Below are 13,348 nucleotides of genomic sequence, written 5' to 3' on the forward strand. Positions count from 1 at the left end.
TGGCTCGGGAGCAGCGTCGTCACAAACAATTTTCCCCTCCACCAGCTCCCAGTGAGGAAACAATGCCCCCCCCCCCCCCCCCCCCGGTACGGGAGCTTTCTGGGCCTGCACAGAAAAGGCGTCCCTCCTGTCCACCCCCACCCCCCCATCAGAGCGCTCTGACACCCTCTGGCCCAGGCTGCCTAGTGATCGGGCCAGCGGGGCAAGTGGCCGCCCTGCCCAGCCTCAGTGCAGGGTGGCACTAATGGCCCAGAGGGACAGCTCACTGGGCACCCCCAGTGAGCCTTGATCTCCCGGCCCTCGAGCTCCTGCTGGCAGGGCCAGGCCGACATCAATCATCTGCCCAGGGAGGGCACAAGGCACCATCTGGCGCCATTTAACGGGCCATTCAGCAGTGGCAGCCTGACAGGGGCTGAGGGTGGCCTGATTGTTTTCTCTTGGCATTTTGGAACTGGCTATTGTCTGGCTCCTAATGAACTTTTCTGCAATTAGGAAACCAAAGGGAGGGAGGGTCAGGCATACTTGAGTGCCTGCCAAGCCTGCAGCCTGCCAACGTGTCTGTCTGGACAGAGGCGGGAGGACAGGGGCAGGGCTGCGGTGGGGACGGTGCCGAAGCACCACGCTGGACGTGCCTAGGGCCTGCGGCCCGATGCCTGGGCCGGGGTCTGAGGCAGCCTTCTGGGCCCGACACAGTCCCATCCCACAGGCAGACGTCGGCTTCTCCTGCAGAGGGTGCTCCTGGCCTGGCCACGGGCTCCTCGGAAGGTTCCCAGGGGAAGAACTGTCAGCCCCTGAGAAAGGCCGGCAGGCTCTCCGAGCAGGAAGGATGGGCACAGGGAGGGAGGAGTCTGGGAGGAAAGACCACACTCACACAGGAACCCGGGAGGCAGAGCCATTCCGAAACAGCAGGTAGCAAGACGGGAAGTCGGTGACGCCAAACTTGCTCACCACGTCGCCCTCCGTGTTGAGGACCCTGCGCACCGCAATGCCTTCGCGCTGGGACAGGTCCAGGATCACCTGCAGAGACAGACAGGCAGCTGGGCCACGCCACGGGGCAGAGGGAGCCCTGACGCGCACCTGGGTGGCAGCACCATCCACCCTACACCTTTCAAATGACAGACTATTGTGATGAGCGAGAGTCTCTGGCCACCAACCAAATGCACCCCAGAGGTAACAAGAGCCAAACACTGCCCAAGGGAGGGGCCCGGAAGCGCGCGTGCCACACATCCTGAATCTCCCAGGGCAGCCCCAATTTAACATCATTTTCTTCCCAGTGAAAGCAATTCGTAAAAGGCAAAATAGAACGTGGGCTCATTTCACGCTTATTTTCATAAGGTTTTCTAGCTATGTTCCAAGTCAGAAGAACATACCGAGTCAGTCACGATGGTTTTATTTTTAGAAAGAAATAGAAGGGGAACAAGGATATTAGCTAACATCTATTGAGCATGTGTTATGTGCTGTATATAGGCTGCTTCATTTAATCTTCAAAATAACACTATGCAACAGGAACGATCAGCAGACCAGGCTGCCTGGATTGGAACCCTGGTCCCACTGGCTTCAACCTCTCCCTGACTCAATTTCCTGACTTGCAGAATTATAACAACAATACCAACTTCAGGGGATTGAATAGGTTAATTTTATAAATGTGCTCATGACAATGACTAGCAAATAGTAGGTCCTGTAAGCATTCATTAAAAAAATAATAATAATAAAGAAACTATTGTAGATGAAGAAACGGAGGCTTAGAGGTGAACCGTGTTTCCAGGTCACACAGCCAGGGAGCGCCATCGGGCTGCAAAGCCTGGGCCCGCCCCCTCCTGACGCTGAGACGAATCCCCATCCCTGAGCACCTCTCCATGGACAGGCTGCAGGGCCCTGTTCCTGGTTACTCTGGGGACTTGGGGGAGAGGGAGAAGAGCTGATCCCGATGAACATTTATCCATCACTTGCATCGACAGGCAGGACCCCCGGCCTGGATGGGAGCCCGGGAGGGTCAGGCATGTCTCCACACAGCTCCCCGTGCTTCCCTTCTCAGGGCGAAGGGCCTGGAGACAACGCAGAGCTCTCAGCTGAGCTTGATGAGTGTCAGGAGGAAAGCCACTCACAGACAACAGCGGTGCTGACCTGTGCCCCACCCCCTCCCCCACATCTCCTCCGTCCCCAGGCGCTGCCCTGGCACCTCTCCCATGCACTGGCCCGTCCCACCTTTGCGTCTGGAGGACCCGCACGTGGTCTAGTCCACGAGCCGGCGGCGGGAAGGACAGCTCTCTGCGTTAGGCCAGGGGACTGGATCTTCACCCCGCACCCACTCCGTGCCAGCCACGCATCCGGCCCTTTTCCTAAACTGCCTCAGTTGACTGTCCCAACAATCCTCTGAAGAAAGGCAATTATCACTGCTTTACCGACAGGGAAATGAGGCTCAGAACAGTTGAGCAACTTGATCACGACGTATCATGATGGAGTGGAACTGCAAACCTGCCTGGTTCTGTAACTGCCTCCCCTGTGAGGGACCCCACCTCCTCATGGACTGTGTGATCTCTGATGTTATCCGCCCCCCCAATATATTTCACTCCAATTCTACGGGGATGAGAGGAGGGCCAGGGTGGAGACGACACGGGCTCTGGAGGCAGGCAGAGCCGGCTCAAAAAGCCTGTGCGGCAGTCGATGGCTGTGTGATCTTCGACATGGTACACGCTCGTCACTGTTAATCATGAAGATTAGCGGCCCTGTGTGCCAGAATCCAATCCAACGCGCAATAAACTGCAGGTCTTATCGAGGTTGGTTTCGATGAAGGAGATAAACACAGACGCAGGGCACGGGACATGCAGGATGGTCAGTGACAGTGTATTAACTTGGCGACAGAGGTAACTAGACTTACTGTGATTATTTAAAAATGTATACAAATGTCAACTCACTGTGTTGTACACCTGAAGCTAATATAATATGGCATGTCAATGACACTTTGATTAAAAAAGAACAAGAAAAATATATAGAAAGGTTTTAAAACAGAAAGACCCAGCTGCTGCACTTCCCGTTTCTCCCAGCAGGGGTCAGGCCCGTGCTGGGTTCATAAGTGAGACATGAATGAGACCCAAGAATTTGGGGGACAGCCTGCTCCTGAACTCACTGGGCTCTCCCCCCAGGGCTATCCAGGAGTTACAAGGACCCTGAGGGCAGCTCACCTCTCTCCCCAGGTAGGAGCCTTTCTTTTCAAAGATCAGGGCCAGGCACTCTTCGTCGTTTCTGGCAAAGAACCCATCGATCTCCTCCAGCCTGCAAGAGACAAGGCAGCAGTCACTCCACAGCTGGTGGGAAAGAGGCCGAAGAGCTGGTGACCCAGCGGACACGCGGCGACAAATACAGCCACACCGCCTCCTCTGCCCAAGGCTTCATGGAGGTCACCCCCGCCTGCGCTCCAAGGGGTGGGGGGTACACCAAACCCTTAGTCTCAAAGGACGGGGCCCTTACCTAACCCTGGCTCTTCATCTCACCCACCTGGCGGGTTTGCTTTGCCATCCTGTCTCTTTAAGAGTCAGGAGGGAGTAGGGGTGGTCTGGGGAGGAGGACGGGGAAGGGACACCTGGAGACCAGTTGTCTATGTTCTGGGTAAGGCCCAGGCGTAGTGAATACGGATTCTGTTGGTTCCCTAGGAGACTGGCGATCAGTACCCACCAGAGACGAGCCTTGGTCGGTGGCAAGTCACTACCGACGGGGGATTTGCTCCTTCCTCTCCTCGAGAAGGCATACGAAAGGAACCGAAGAACCAGAAAGTCCTCGGTACGGGAGCCCGCACACGCTATCTAATCCAACCTCCTTATTTTATGACGAGGAAACTGAGGCCCAGGCATAGGTGGAAATCAATAAGGTGGCAAATTTTATTATGTCCCCAAAGCGGAGAAATAAGCTATTATTTTCATAACTCCAAGTTCAACCGAAAATAAATGCCACAAACAAAAATGATTTGTCTCCTAGCTCTACTTAAGAGCAGAACATCATCACACATGCCTAAGAGGCCGCAGGTGAGATGGCAGGTGAGACGGCACGGGGAGGGGGGCTACATCTTCCTGTTACCCGCAACCTAGTTCCCGCCACTGGTGATCACCTCAAAACAGAAGGCACAGCGTGGGGCCAGTGCTGGTGCCCAGCCCAGCGACAGCACAAACAGGTATGCCAGAGTTGGGGGGGCCAGAGTGTACCCCAGTCAGCAGGTGGAAAAAGGTGCGGCTCTGGCCCCCGCCTCTCGGGCACATCCGTTTGTGCTGTCGCTGGGCAGGGCTCCAGCACTGGTCCCCGTGTTACATGGGGTGTTGCCCTAACTGGCCACAGAGAGGAAGACATGTAGGTTGACAACTGCACCTACAAACCCAACGCACATGACTCCTCATTTTCCCTAAGTCCCCCTCCTCCGGGGGGCCTCACGGAGACCCTGGACCCAGCATGTAGTCTTGGTGTGGTTTGGGTCCCAGGAGGCACCCATGCCAAGCCGGGACCCTGCTCCTTACTTCTTCCGTTTCTCAATGACCGTGTCTCTGTCTCTCATTTTCTCACATCCCTCGTGGTGCATTTTCAGCACCTCATTTTCTTAGAAAAGGGGCAATCCTGGAAGCCTGCCTGGAACACAGATACAGGCCCCCAGCCCCCAGGCTGACCCTCAGAGGTACAGGGAGCAGAGTCTCACCCCCACCGCAGTCACAGCCGCTGCTCAGGAAAAACAATCACCTTCGCTTTCCAGGCACCAGGAAGAACCAACCTGGGTCCCCTCCCTGCGATCCCACCGCCCTCTCGCCCCTAGGCCTGTGGTCCTGGCCCACAGGCACCGAGCCCACCCCGTCCCCAGTACCCGGTCGGCTCCAGCGGAGGACAGGCAGGGGGCCACATGGCACCGTGGGTCTCCAGTGCGTCAATGAGCCTCTCCCGCAGCGTCTGCATGTCAGCGCCAGCCACTGTGAAGGAAGACGGGCACGGGAGGGGCGTGAGGAGAGCAGAGGGGATCCAGCGCCCCGTCAGCTTCACCCCCAGAAACAAAGGGCCCAGGAAGAGCAGAGCGTGTCAGGCCTGCTCTGTACTCACAGCCCTGAGCTACGCAAGGGGACTCCTCCCTCAGACCTGAGTCCCTCCTGTCAGGCCCACACTTCTGATGCCAACCCCTGGCATTTAGGGAGATTCTGGGAACACGGGACCCTCCCCGCTCCCAGGACCCTGGATGGACCAGTATGGAAGGGCTTGCCAGCCTCTCTGCTCAAAGGCACCTTCCAGCCGGGCCGGAAGGACAGGTGGAAAACACATATGCTGCTTTCCGCCGGGGAAATCCTCACTCTGCAGACCTGGCTGCGCTTTTGTCCCAGGAGAAACCCCGGTACAGAGGGGGGCAGGAGAGGAAGACGTCGCCAACGCCCACAGGCCAATGGCGGCCAGGACACCCACCTGCCAACGTCGCTCCAGGGCCACCCTTGGAAAAGGCCTTGAAGAACTGGAAACAAACACACAGGCAGAGTCAGTGAGGGGCAGGTGCGGCTGAGGGCAAACGGGGTGCCTCCTGGAGCTGCGTTCAGAACCAGCTGCTCATGAAACTGGCGGCTCTGGGCAAAGGACCTAAGTTGGTGAGCGCCCGTTTCTTCACATGAAAAGCCGACGGAGCTGGACGCGGACTTCCTTCCCCACTGTCCTCGCACCCAACCCCTAACCCGCAGCCTGAGGCACCGAGGGAGGCTGGAGGCAGCCGCCCACACGCTTGACGGCAGGTGGACGGGCTCACCAAGCCCCAGAGCCAGCACGAACGGCCGGGAAGGTGTGCTGCATGAACGAATAGGAAGACCACTGCTACTCTCCCTCGCAGACCCATCTGACAACATAAAGTGAAGTGAGGTCAGACACGCCCTGGAATTGCCAGCCGCCCGTGGAGGCCATCTGTCCTTGTCCCTGGTCTTGGAAAAGGGGTGGAGGCTGCTGTCTGTTCACTCAACTCCCCCCCTGGCTCAGCCGACGCCCCCCGTTCGGTCCCGCTGACAGGTGCGCCGGAGCCTCTGAAGAAACAGGTCTGTAACAGACAGGCCAATTGGACTCACAGCTTTGCCCTTTTCCCACTTACATGACACCCCAGGCCCAGCCTGACACTCCCGGGTGAGAGGACAGACAGACAGACGGAAGTAAGGGAGCGGCCAGAGTTCGGTAGTCCTGCCAGCAGCCACGGAACTGCTGGGAAAGAGCCCGCGGCCGGGAAGAGGACTTCTCCTGAGGTCCCTAACCTCGGGGCCACTGTGAACACCGTTGACCTCTGCCTCCAACAGAGTGGCCAGCTGGCCTTGCCCCAGGCTGGTGGCGGAGGCAGCCCCTGCTGCACGCTGGCTGTGTGGGCAGTCATGAACCTCTAGGAGCCGACGTCTTTACAGCGAGGATGACACCATACATACCGTGAAGAGCTGCTGTGAGGAGTCAGTGACGATATCTCTAAAGAGCTCAGAACGGGGCCCGGGAAATACAGTGAAGGGGCCACGAAATGTCATCATCATCATCCTCCCCTTGTTCCCGCCTCTTAAACACCAGGTGAGAACATGAATGGAAACTTTCACTCCGGTGAGAACCACCCACTGCCACCTGCCACGCACACTCCGTGTTCCTAATGGAGCTCTTCGCAGCGACTGGACACGTCTGGAATTAACAACATCGCATGCTGGCCTGACCCTGGTAAAAACGGTCGCGAGTGTCTTGGACTGTGACACGAGAGCAAATAGGAAAGCGTGTGCAGGCATTTAGGGCTGACGTGGTCTCTCACAAAACGCACCTCTCTGTGGCCCGGTGCTCACACACAGCAACCCCGAGGCTGATCCTTACAGCTGTGGTTTCCATGGCGACGGCACCGCTCTATGTACCGACAGACCAGGCCCCGGCTTGCTGCACAGGCAGAAGACACTCCTGACACCGCGAAGCCTGACACGGCTGGCTTTCCCAGGGCTACAGCTGGCATCTTCGGTGACGGCAAAGTAGCACAGTAACTTCCTCACCACCGGCAGGTTACCAGGTGCCTTTAGAAGAGGCGGGCGTGACCGCCATCAAAAGGCAGCCTCCCGGACCTTCTGAAGGCCCAGCCACAGGCGGGCGTGGAGTCAGACAAGAGCCGGGGTTAGCGAGAGTGACCCAGGGGGACGCAGGGAAGGGCTCACCTCCTTCCCGGCACCTCTGTGTCCCCCTCCCCCCGCCTTCCCTTCTGTCCTCAGACGCTCCCATCCACCTAGTCCTAGAACAACGTCACCTTGAGCTCCTTAGGAACTTTTCCTGTCAATTAAGCTTCCCTTTCCCCCCTTTCCGCCAGCTTCTCCCCTATGCCTAACAGATGCATGCAGATCCTCCTAATCAAAGCTGTTGTGGGCTTTTTTAAAGAGAAAGGACCAGAGGGGAAGGAGCATGGGAACAGAGGGCGGCCCTCCTTCCTCCCCCAGTTCCGCATGGCCTGGTCCCCTGCAGCCAAAAGCTCCAGCCCAAATCCGCTTCCCTCCTCCCACTTCCCTTCTCCCTTCGTGCCCAGGACCAGTGCTGGGGTGCGCTCAGCAGACCGGACCGCCTCTGGCCAGTCCAGCGGCCTTCCTGCTCCCGCTGCAGTGTCAGAGCTATCACTGCCTCCCTCCCCCATGCCAGCGTTTGCCATTTTTGTGCCACGTTTTCCTGACACTCTCCTCCTTTGCCTTCAGGTCACCACCCTCCCTCGTGTGCCTGACACGGACCACGCCTTCTCGGCCACCTTCACGACCTTCCCCTCGCCCTTGTCCCAGTCTCGCCCTTGGCTCCTCTCCATGCCCTGCCCACCGTCTCTCCCACAGCCACAGGTCAGATGAAGACGCTCTTCTGTTTACAAACCCAGGGAGGCATCTCACAAAGGAGGGGCTCCACCTGCGCTCCTGAATGAATGAGTGAACGAACCAACGAGTGAAGGAACAAGCAAACCTGAGCGTCCCCCTCGCCAACGTCATCTCCTTCGTCTAGTGATTTGCAATCTGACCCCTCGGTCTCAGTTCCTCCAGGTCCTAGACTTCAGCTTCTTCCTGGTGCCCTCCACACAGGGGTCGGGGCAACACCCCCCTTCCTAAGACTGAGTCACCCCCCCCCAACCTGTTTCTCCACCTCTGTTCCTACCTCACCCAGTGACCCCCGCACTGCCCTCCCCCACAGCCCCTCATCCAGTCAGCTGACACGTTCTGAGGACCTGATTTTCGTGAACCCTCAACAGTCCTCTAGGCCAGCCGCCTTGTGCCGGAGTCCAACCCCAGCAGGTCCAGGGGTCCCCAAAGGTGTGGACGGAGTCGGCGAAGAAGGAATGACATGGAGGCAGCGTTCAGTTGATCAGCAGCCTAGCCAGGATCTCCAGCCAGGATCTCCAGCCAAGTTCTGGTCTCGATCTCCAGAGAGGTTCTGCTTCAGATCTCCAGCCAGGTTCTGTGTCCATGTTCCCTCGCTAGGTTCTCCAGCCAGGTTCTGTCCAAGTTCTCCAGCCAGGTTCAGTCCAGGTTCTCCAGCCAGGTTCAGTCACCAGGGTCTAGTCAGGTTCTCTTGCCAATTTCTGTAGTCAGGTTCAGTCCAGGATCTTTTGCCATGTTCTCTCCAGCGAAGTTCTGTGTTCTAAGTTCTGTGTTCTAAGTTCTGGCTCTCTTGGTTCCGTATTCTAAGTTCTGTGTCTTGCTGTCTTATTACATCTGTATTTATACCAGTTGATTCAATCCTATCAATCTCTATTTCAAAGGTTAGGGCGTTTCTTATCTCCATTCCAGGGAGTAAAGACTATGTAGCTTAAGCATGATTGTTCATAGTTAAAGTGATTAATTGCCCGCCTGGCACTCAGTTAAGAGGTTTTATTCCCTCCCTAACTTCAGGGGAAAATCCCTACCTGGGGAAACACCCTTTCTCAGAGAGGAGACCTTGGTTAAAACACATAGTGCCAAGAAGGTGAGCAAACATATTAAGAACAGTATGCCATATATGCCGGTCCCTTGAAGCAGCAAGCATGGACCGGCTCCCGGCAGCCTTGTCCGGACCAGGGCCGACGCCGAGCTCCTGTGACAGTCCGTCCCGGCCCTCGCTTCCTTTGAAGTTTTAACAGGCTCAGTCTTTTCATTCCCCAACCATCTTCCTCTGCCACTTGGCTAACCCCCCCGGCATAATTCTGGCCTGGCGCGCCACCCCTCCAATCTCTTCCCTGACGCCTCACTGCCAATGATGCCCAGCTCACCACATCCGAGACCTTCCAGGGCCTGACCCCAGGCTTAGCTCCCACTGCCCCCCATTCCCTACACCTCAGCTTCAATGGACTTCAACCTGAGCCTCCCACCCACCCGCCTGTCCACCTCCCTGACTGGGGGGCAGGACTGCCAATGGCTAGTTCATCTCTGCCAGCCCCTTTGGGCTGGGCACAGGGTCCGGGACATGGAAGTTACTCAAAAGACATCTGTTCAGTTAAACTGAGAATCTCTGCCCTTTGATCACCTTGGAGGCTCATGTAAAAGTCACAGCAAAATCTAGTCCGGGCACATTTTTGCCCTCTTATTAAATCAGCTGTGGGAGGCGTGTGCCCTGCCCAAGGGAAACCACGGCACGCTGCGGAAACAGGCAATTAGGGCTCCAGCGGCGAGTTTTCTTTTCTCCAGGAGCACCCGGCCCCTCTTCTTCCGTCGCTTTATATGGGAGCGTCTGTCCTCCTCAACCTCGGAGCCCCTGGAAGACCCCCGCATCTCCCTGAAGGCAGGAGACCTGCTGGCATCGGGCAGACCTTTACCAGCCTAACCAGGAGCAGCTGCCTTCTGAGGACAGAACAGGGCTGGGAGAAAGCACACTTTCTAGGGGTGACCATCAACGGCGTGGAATCCAAGCTTTTAGAACACGTTTTAAGAAATATAACTGAGTCCCCAAATACCTTAAGGCGAGCCCAGAGGCTCTGCAAGCATAACCATTCCTCCGTTGTGGACAGTCAGTGGAGGAGATGGCAGAAGGGCAGGCGATTGAGTGAGGGCCCCTCTCCTTTTTCCCGAGAGGGGCAGGTGACACCTTTCTGAGTCCTGTCCCCGCCTGACATCACACCCTCTAGCAAGAGCCACGTAAGGTAACGGCCCAGACTCCATCCGACCGGGTGTCCACACTCCCAGCCTTGAATGCAAGGACCCGCCACGACTGGGCTCCCCGCTTCCTGGCATGACCTCAGCCCTGCACGGGAGCCTCCGCTCCGGCCAGACCAGTTTCTTCTCAGCACACCACATCCTTCCCACACGGGCCTTGGCTCTCCCCTCCCACCCTGCCCACACTCCTCTCTCCTAGCCCGACCCCACCCGTCCTTCCGCACCAAGCAGAGCTCCCCTCTCGCAGGAAACCCTCTGATTCTCGAGGGAAAGAGCTCAGTGAGCCAGCACAGCCCCAGCATTCGCTGCCCACAGACCACCCACTGCCTGGCAACTCGATGGTGAGCTCTGTGTCCCTGTGGGCAGGACCTTCGTGTCCGGCCTCTCGGGCTCCTGGCCATGCCCACGTGCCTGGCCTCTCCCACAAAGGTGAGCACAGTGCTGTGTACCGGCAAACACTCACGCAACAGCTGCTGATGGGCAGACCGCCTCCAGGGCAGTGCCCACCGAGGAGCCACCACGAGGCCCAGGGCCAACGGGACGGAAGACAACCAGCGGTTAGTGAACACCAAGTAACACTACAGTGTCCCAGCACCTTCACACGGAGACCTCATTTCACGCTCGGCAACAACCTATTAGGTAGGTATTATCATCCCACTTTTACCGACAGGGAAACTGAGACCTGTGGCCGGGGCACTCCCACGTCACACACGGTAAGCAATGGAGCCATGTCAGTTATCTCCTCGAATCTTGCAAAGGGGAGACTTCTGTCCTCTCCCACCCCGTGCTGCTGGTCCCTGTCATCTTGATCCCACCAGGCCTTTGGCCACAAAGGGTCCTGGTCCATGATGTACTGAGGGGCAGCCCTGCAGCCCATGGCAAAGCCCTTTCCCCCCAGAAGTTCCAGCCTCCAGGTGCCAAGCACCACCCAGAACCTGCTGGGAACCAGGCCCTCCCTGCACTTTTGTTTTCTTCCAGCCGGGCTCCAGCTCCCGTCTGCGGGCCCGCCCGGCAGCGCCAGGTGTTTGCTAAACAGGCTGGGCTGGTGGAAGCTCAGTTTGCTCATGGTGACAAAGGGCAGGAGGCAGAGGAAAGAGGCAATGACACATGGGACAATGACCTGTCACTGGGGGTGGCCGGACTCTTGTGTGAGCCTGTCCCCATCCCATCAGGAACTCGCTCTTCCCTTCTTCAACCCGTGTCCTTCTCTTGGTGCCCTCACAGCCTTGGAGGGTAGGACTGAGGACAGCTCCAGTCCCAGGTGGCAGCAGACATGGCAACCAGGCTATTTATGGCCGTTCGCCAGCCGGGCCGACCGCTAGGGTCTGCCCTTCTTTCTAGGGCACAAAGACACGCTGCCCACAGGCACACCGGGCTCTCACTGGCCAGAATCTGCAGATCGGGAATTGTTGGAGTAGTGTTTTCCAAACAGTGAAAGCAAACTAGCCCTCAGTTGTAAAGTCAATTTAGTGAGTCACAGTATTTTTAAAAAATAAGCAGAACAGCCCAGCCAGTCTGGCTCAGTGGTTGAGCGTCGACCATGAACTACGGTTCGACTCCCGGGCAGGGCACATGCCCAAGTTGCAGGCTCCATCCCCAATGGGGGGCATACAGGAAGCAGCCAACTGATGATTCTCTCTCATCACTGATGCTTCTCTCTCTCTCTGCCTCTCCTTTCCTCTTTGAAATCAATAACAAATAAAAACATACAGAACAGAAAGGATCAGTGTGTACAGCACTTAGAATATTGTTTCATGAAACATGTGTTTCTGTGATAACAGATACCACCTTCTGGGACTCTGTTAATGTGCACCCCTCACTGCAGGTCACACGAACAATGTCTGGATGCCTCTGCTGAGGGTCTTAGAGCAGACACCCGCCAGGAGTTCGACCCACGGGCACCCTGAACTAGAGCCCCAAGCTCGGGGCACCGAGCGCTCTCCGTGCCGAAAATGACCTGCGGGCTCCTCGGGAGAGGCAGGGAGGTCACACCACTGCCTCCGGGGCTCTTAAGAAATGGGCACATGACTACCGGCCTGGCCACCCAGGTGCTGCCCGCGTGGAGGCAGGGGAAGGTCAGGGCCTTGGCTGGCACAGCCAGCTGGGCGGTTAAGGAGATGATTCATCACTCGAGGCATTCGGGCTGCGTGTGCTGCGTGTGCTGCGTGACCTGGGTAGGCATCGAGGAGCTGTTAGACGTCCTGGCTGCCTGGCCGCCTCCTTCACACCCACTGAGCCCAGCCTCTCCCAGGCAGAAACAGAAAGCCCACGTGCCAGGCCCCACAGAACCCCCACAGGGTGTCTTGACCTGGCCACGGTGCCAAGGCCAGGCCCTTTCCCTGTGCCGAGGCCCCACCCCCCCATCCCGGAAGGACTCCCTGCTGCCTCGCTGGCTCCCACAGCTCCCACAGGGCTGCTCACCCTGGCTCAGCAGGGAACAGAGTGGCCCGTCCTCTCCCTGGGAACAATTTTCACTATTTTCAGTTATATATCTTGGGGCCAAGGAGAGGGCATGGCCCTGCCAGGGAGGTCTTTTAACTGGAAAGGGATGATTTACGGACAATCTCTCTGCTGCCACCTCTAAATGACAGGGCCGGAGCTGCTGGCTCACCACGCTGCTCCCCGGACCAGCCTGGCCTCAGTGACCAGGGGCTCGGCCTTGACCCTAAGTGGTCACAGCAGCGCGAAGGGAGCTCCATGGCCGTGGAAACCCTGAACCCTGGGGAACAGAAAGGTCGCATGGAGTCCGAGCTGGACATGGCTGGAGCCTGGGCCTGGCTTCCCAGATGAACGGAGTAATTAGGCTGAGCTGTGGCTCCCGGTTCTGCTGGGAACGCGAAGCCTGAGCGCAGAGATAGCTGGTTCTGGGGTCAGAGGCCTTTTGTGATGATCGTTAGTGGCTTTAGAGGAAACTGCTTTTCTAGATGCCGTTGCGGTGGGAGGAGGCTGACTATTTAGAGCTGGAGCTAGAGAGACAGAGGTTCGGTCCAGCCTCGGCCTGCGCCCTGGGGAGCGTGCTAGGTAGATCTGACAGCCTTGCTGCTCTGGGCTCTCAGGCCTCCCGATGAGAGCCCTGGACGGTATTCAGACGTTAGTGGCCGGCTGGAGGGCAAGGCCTTGGCTACTCTGAGCCAGAGCTGTGGTGACGGTGCTGGGTGTGCCACCAGCCTCCTGTGATGTGATGGAGATCCCTGCCACTCAAGGCATTCTGGCATTGTGACCGTGGGGTGAGGCTACCCTGACAAGTCACT

At 57.6% G+C, this 13,348-nt stretch overlaps 1 protein-coding gene across 2 annotated transcripts in view; it reads right to left on the minus strand.

The window, feature by feature from the left end:
- QSOX1 (quiescin sulfhydryl oxidase 1) overlaps positions 1-13,348 on the minus strand; it is a 37,086-nt gene that overhangs the window by 13,921 nt on the left and 9,817 nt on the right. For both annotated transcript variants that reach the window (XM_036342873.1, XM_036342871.1), the window contains exons 3-6: positions 5,425-5,470; positions 4,841-4,943; positions 3,183-3,273; positions 872-1,017 (exon numbers count right to left, since the gene is read on the minus strand). In XM_036342873.1, the coding sequence (XP_036198766.1) occupies positions 872-1,017; positions 3,183-3,273; positions 4,841-4,943; positions 5,425-5,470 (386 nt within the window). The remainder of the gene's footprint in view (positions 1-871; positions 1,018-3,182; positions 3,274-4,840; positions 4,944-5,424; positions 5,471-13,348) is intronic.

The sequence above is a fragment of the Myotis myotis genome, unplaced genomic scaffold, assembly GCF_014108235.1.
Source record: "Myotis myotis isolate mMyoMyo1 unplaced genomic scaffold, mMyoMyo1.p scaffold_m19_p_18, whole genome shotgun sequence".
Classification (NCBI taxonomy): domain Eukaryota; kingdom Metazoa; phylum Chordata; class Mammalia; order Chiroptera; family Vespertilionidae; genus Myotis; species Myotis myotis.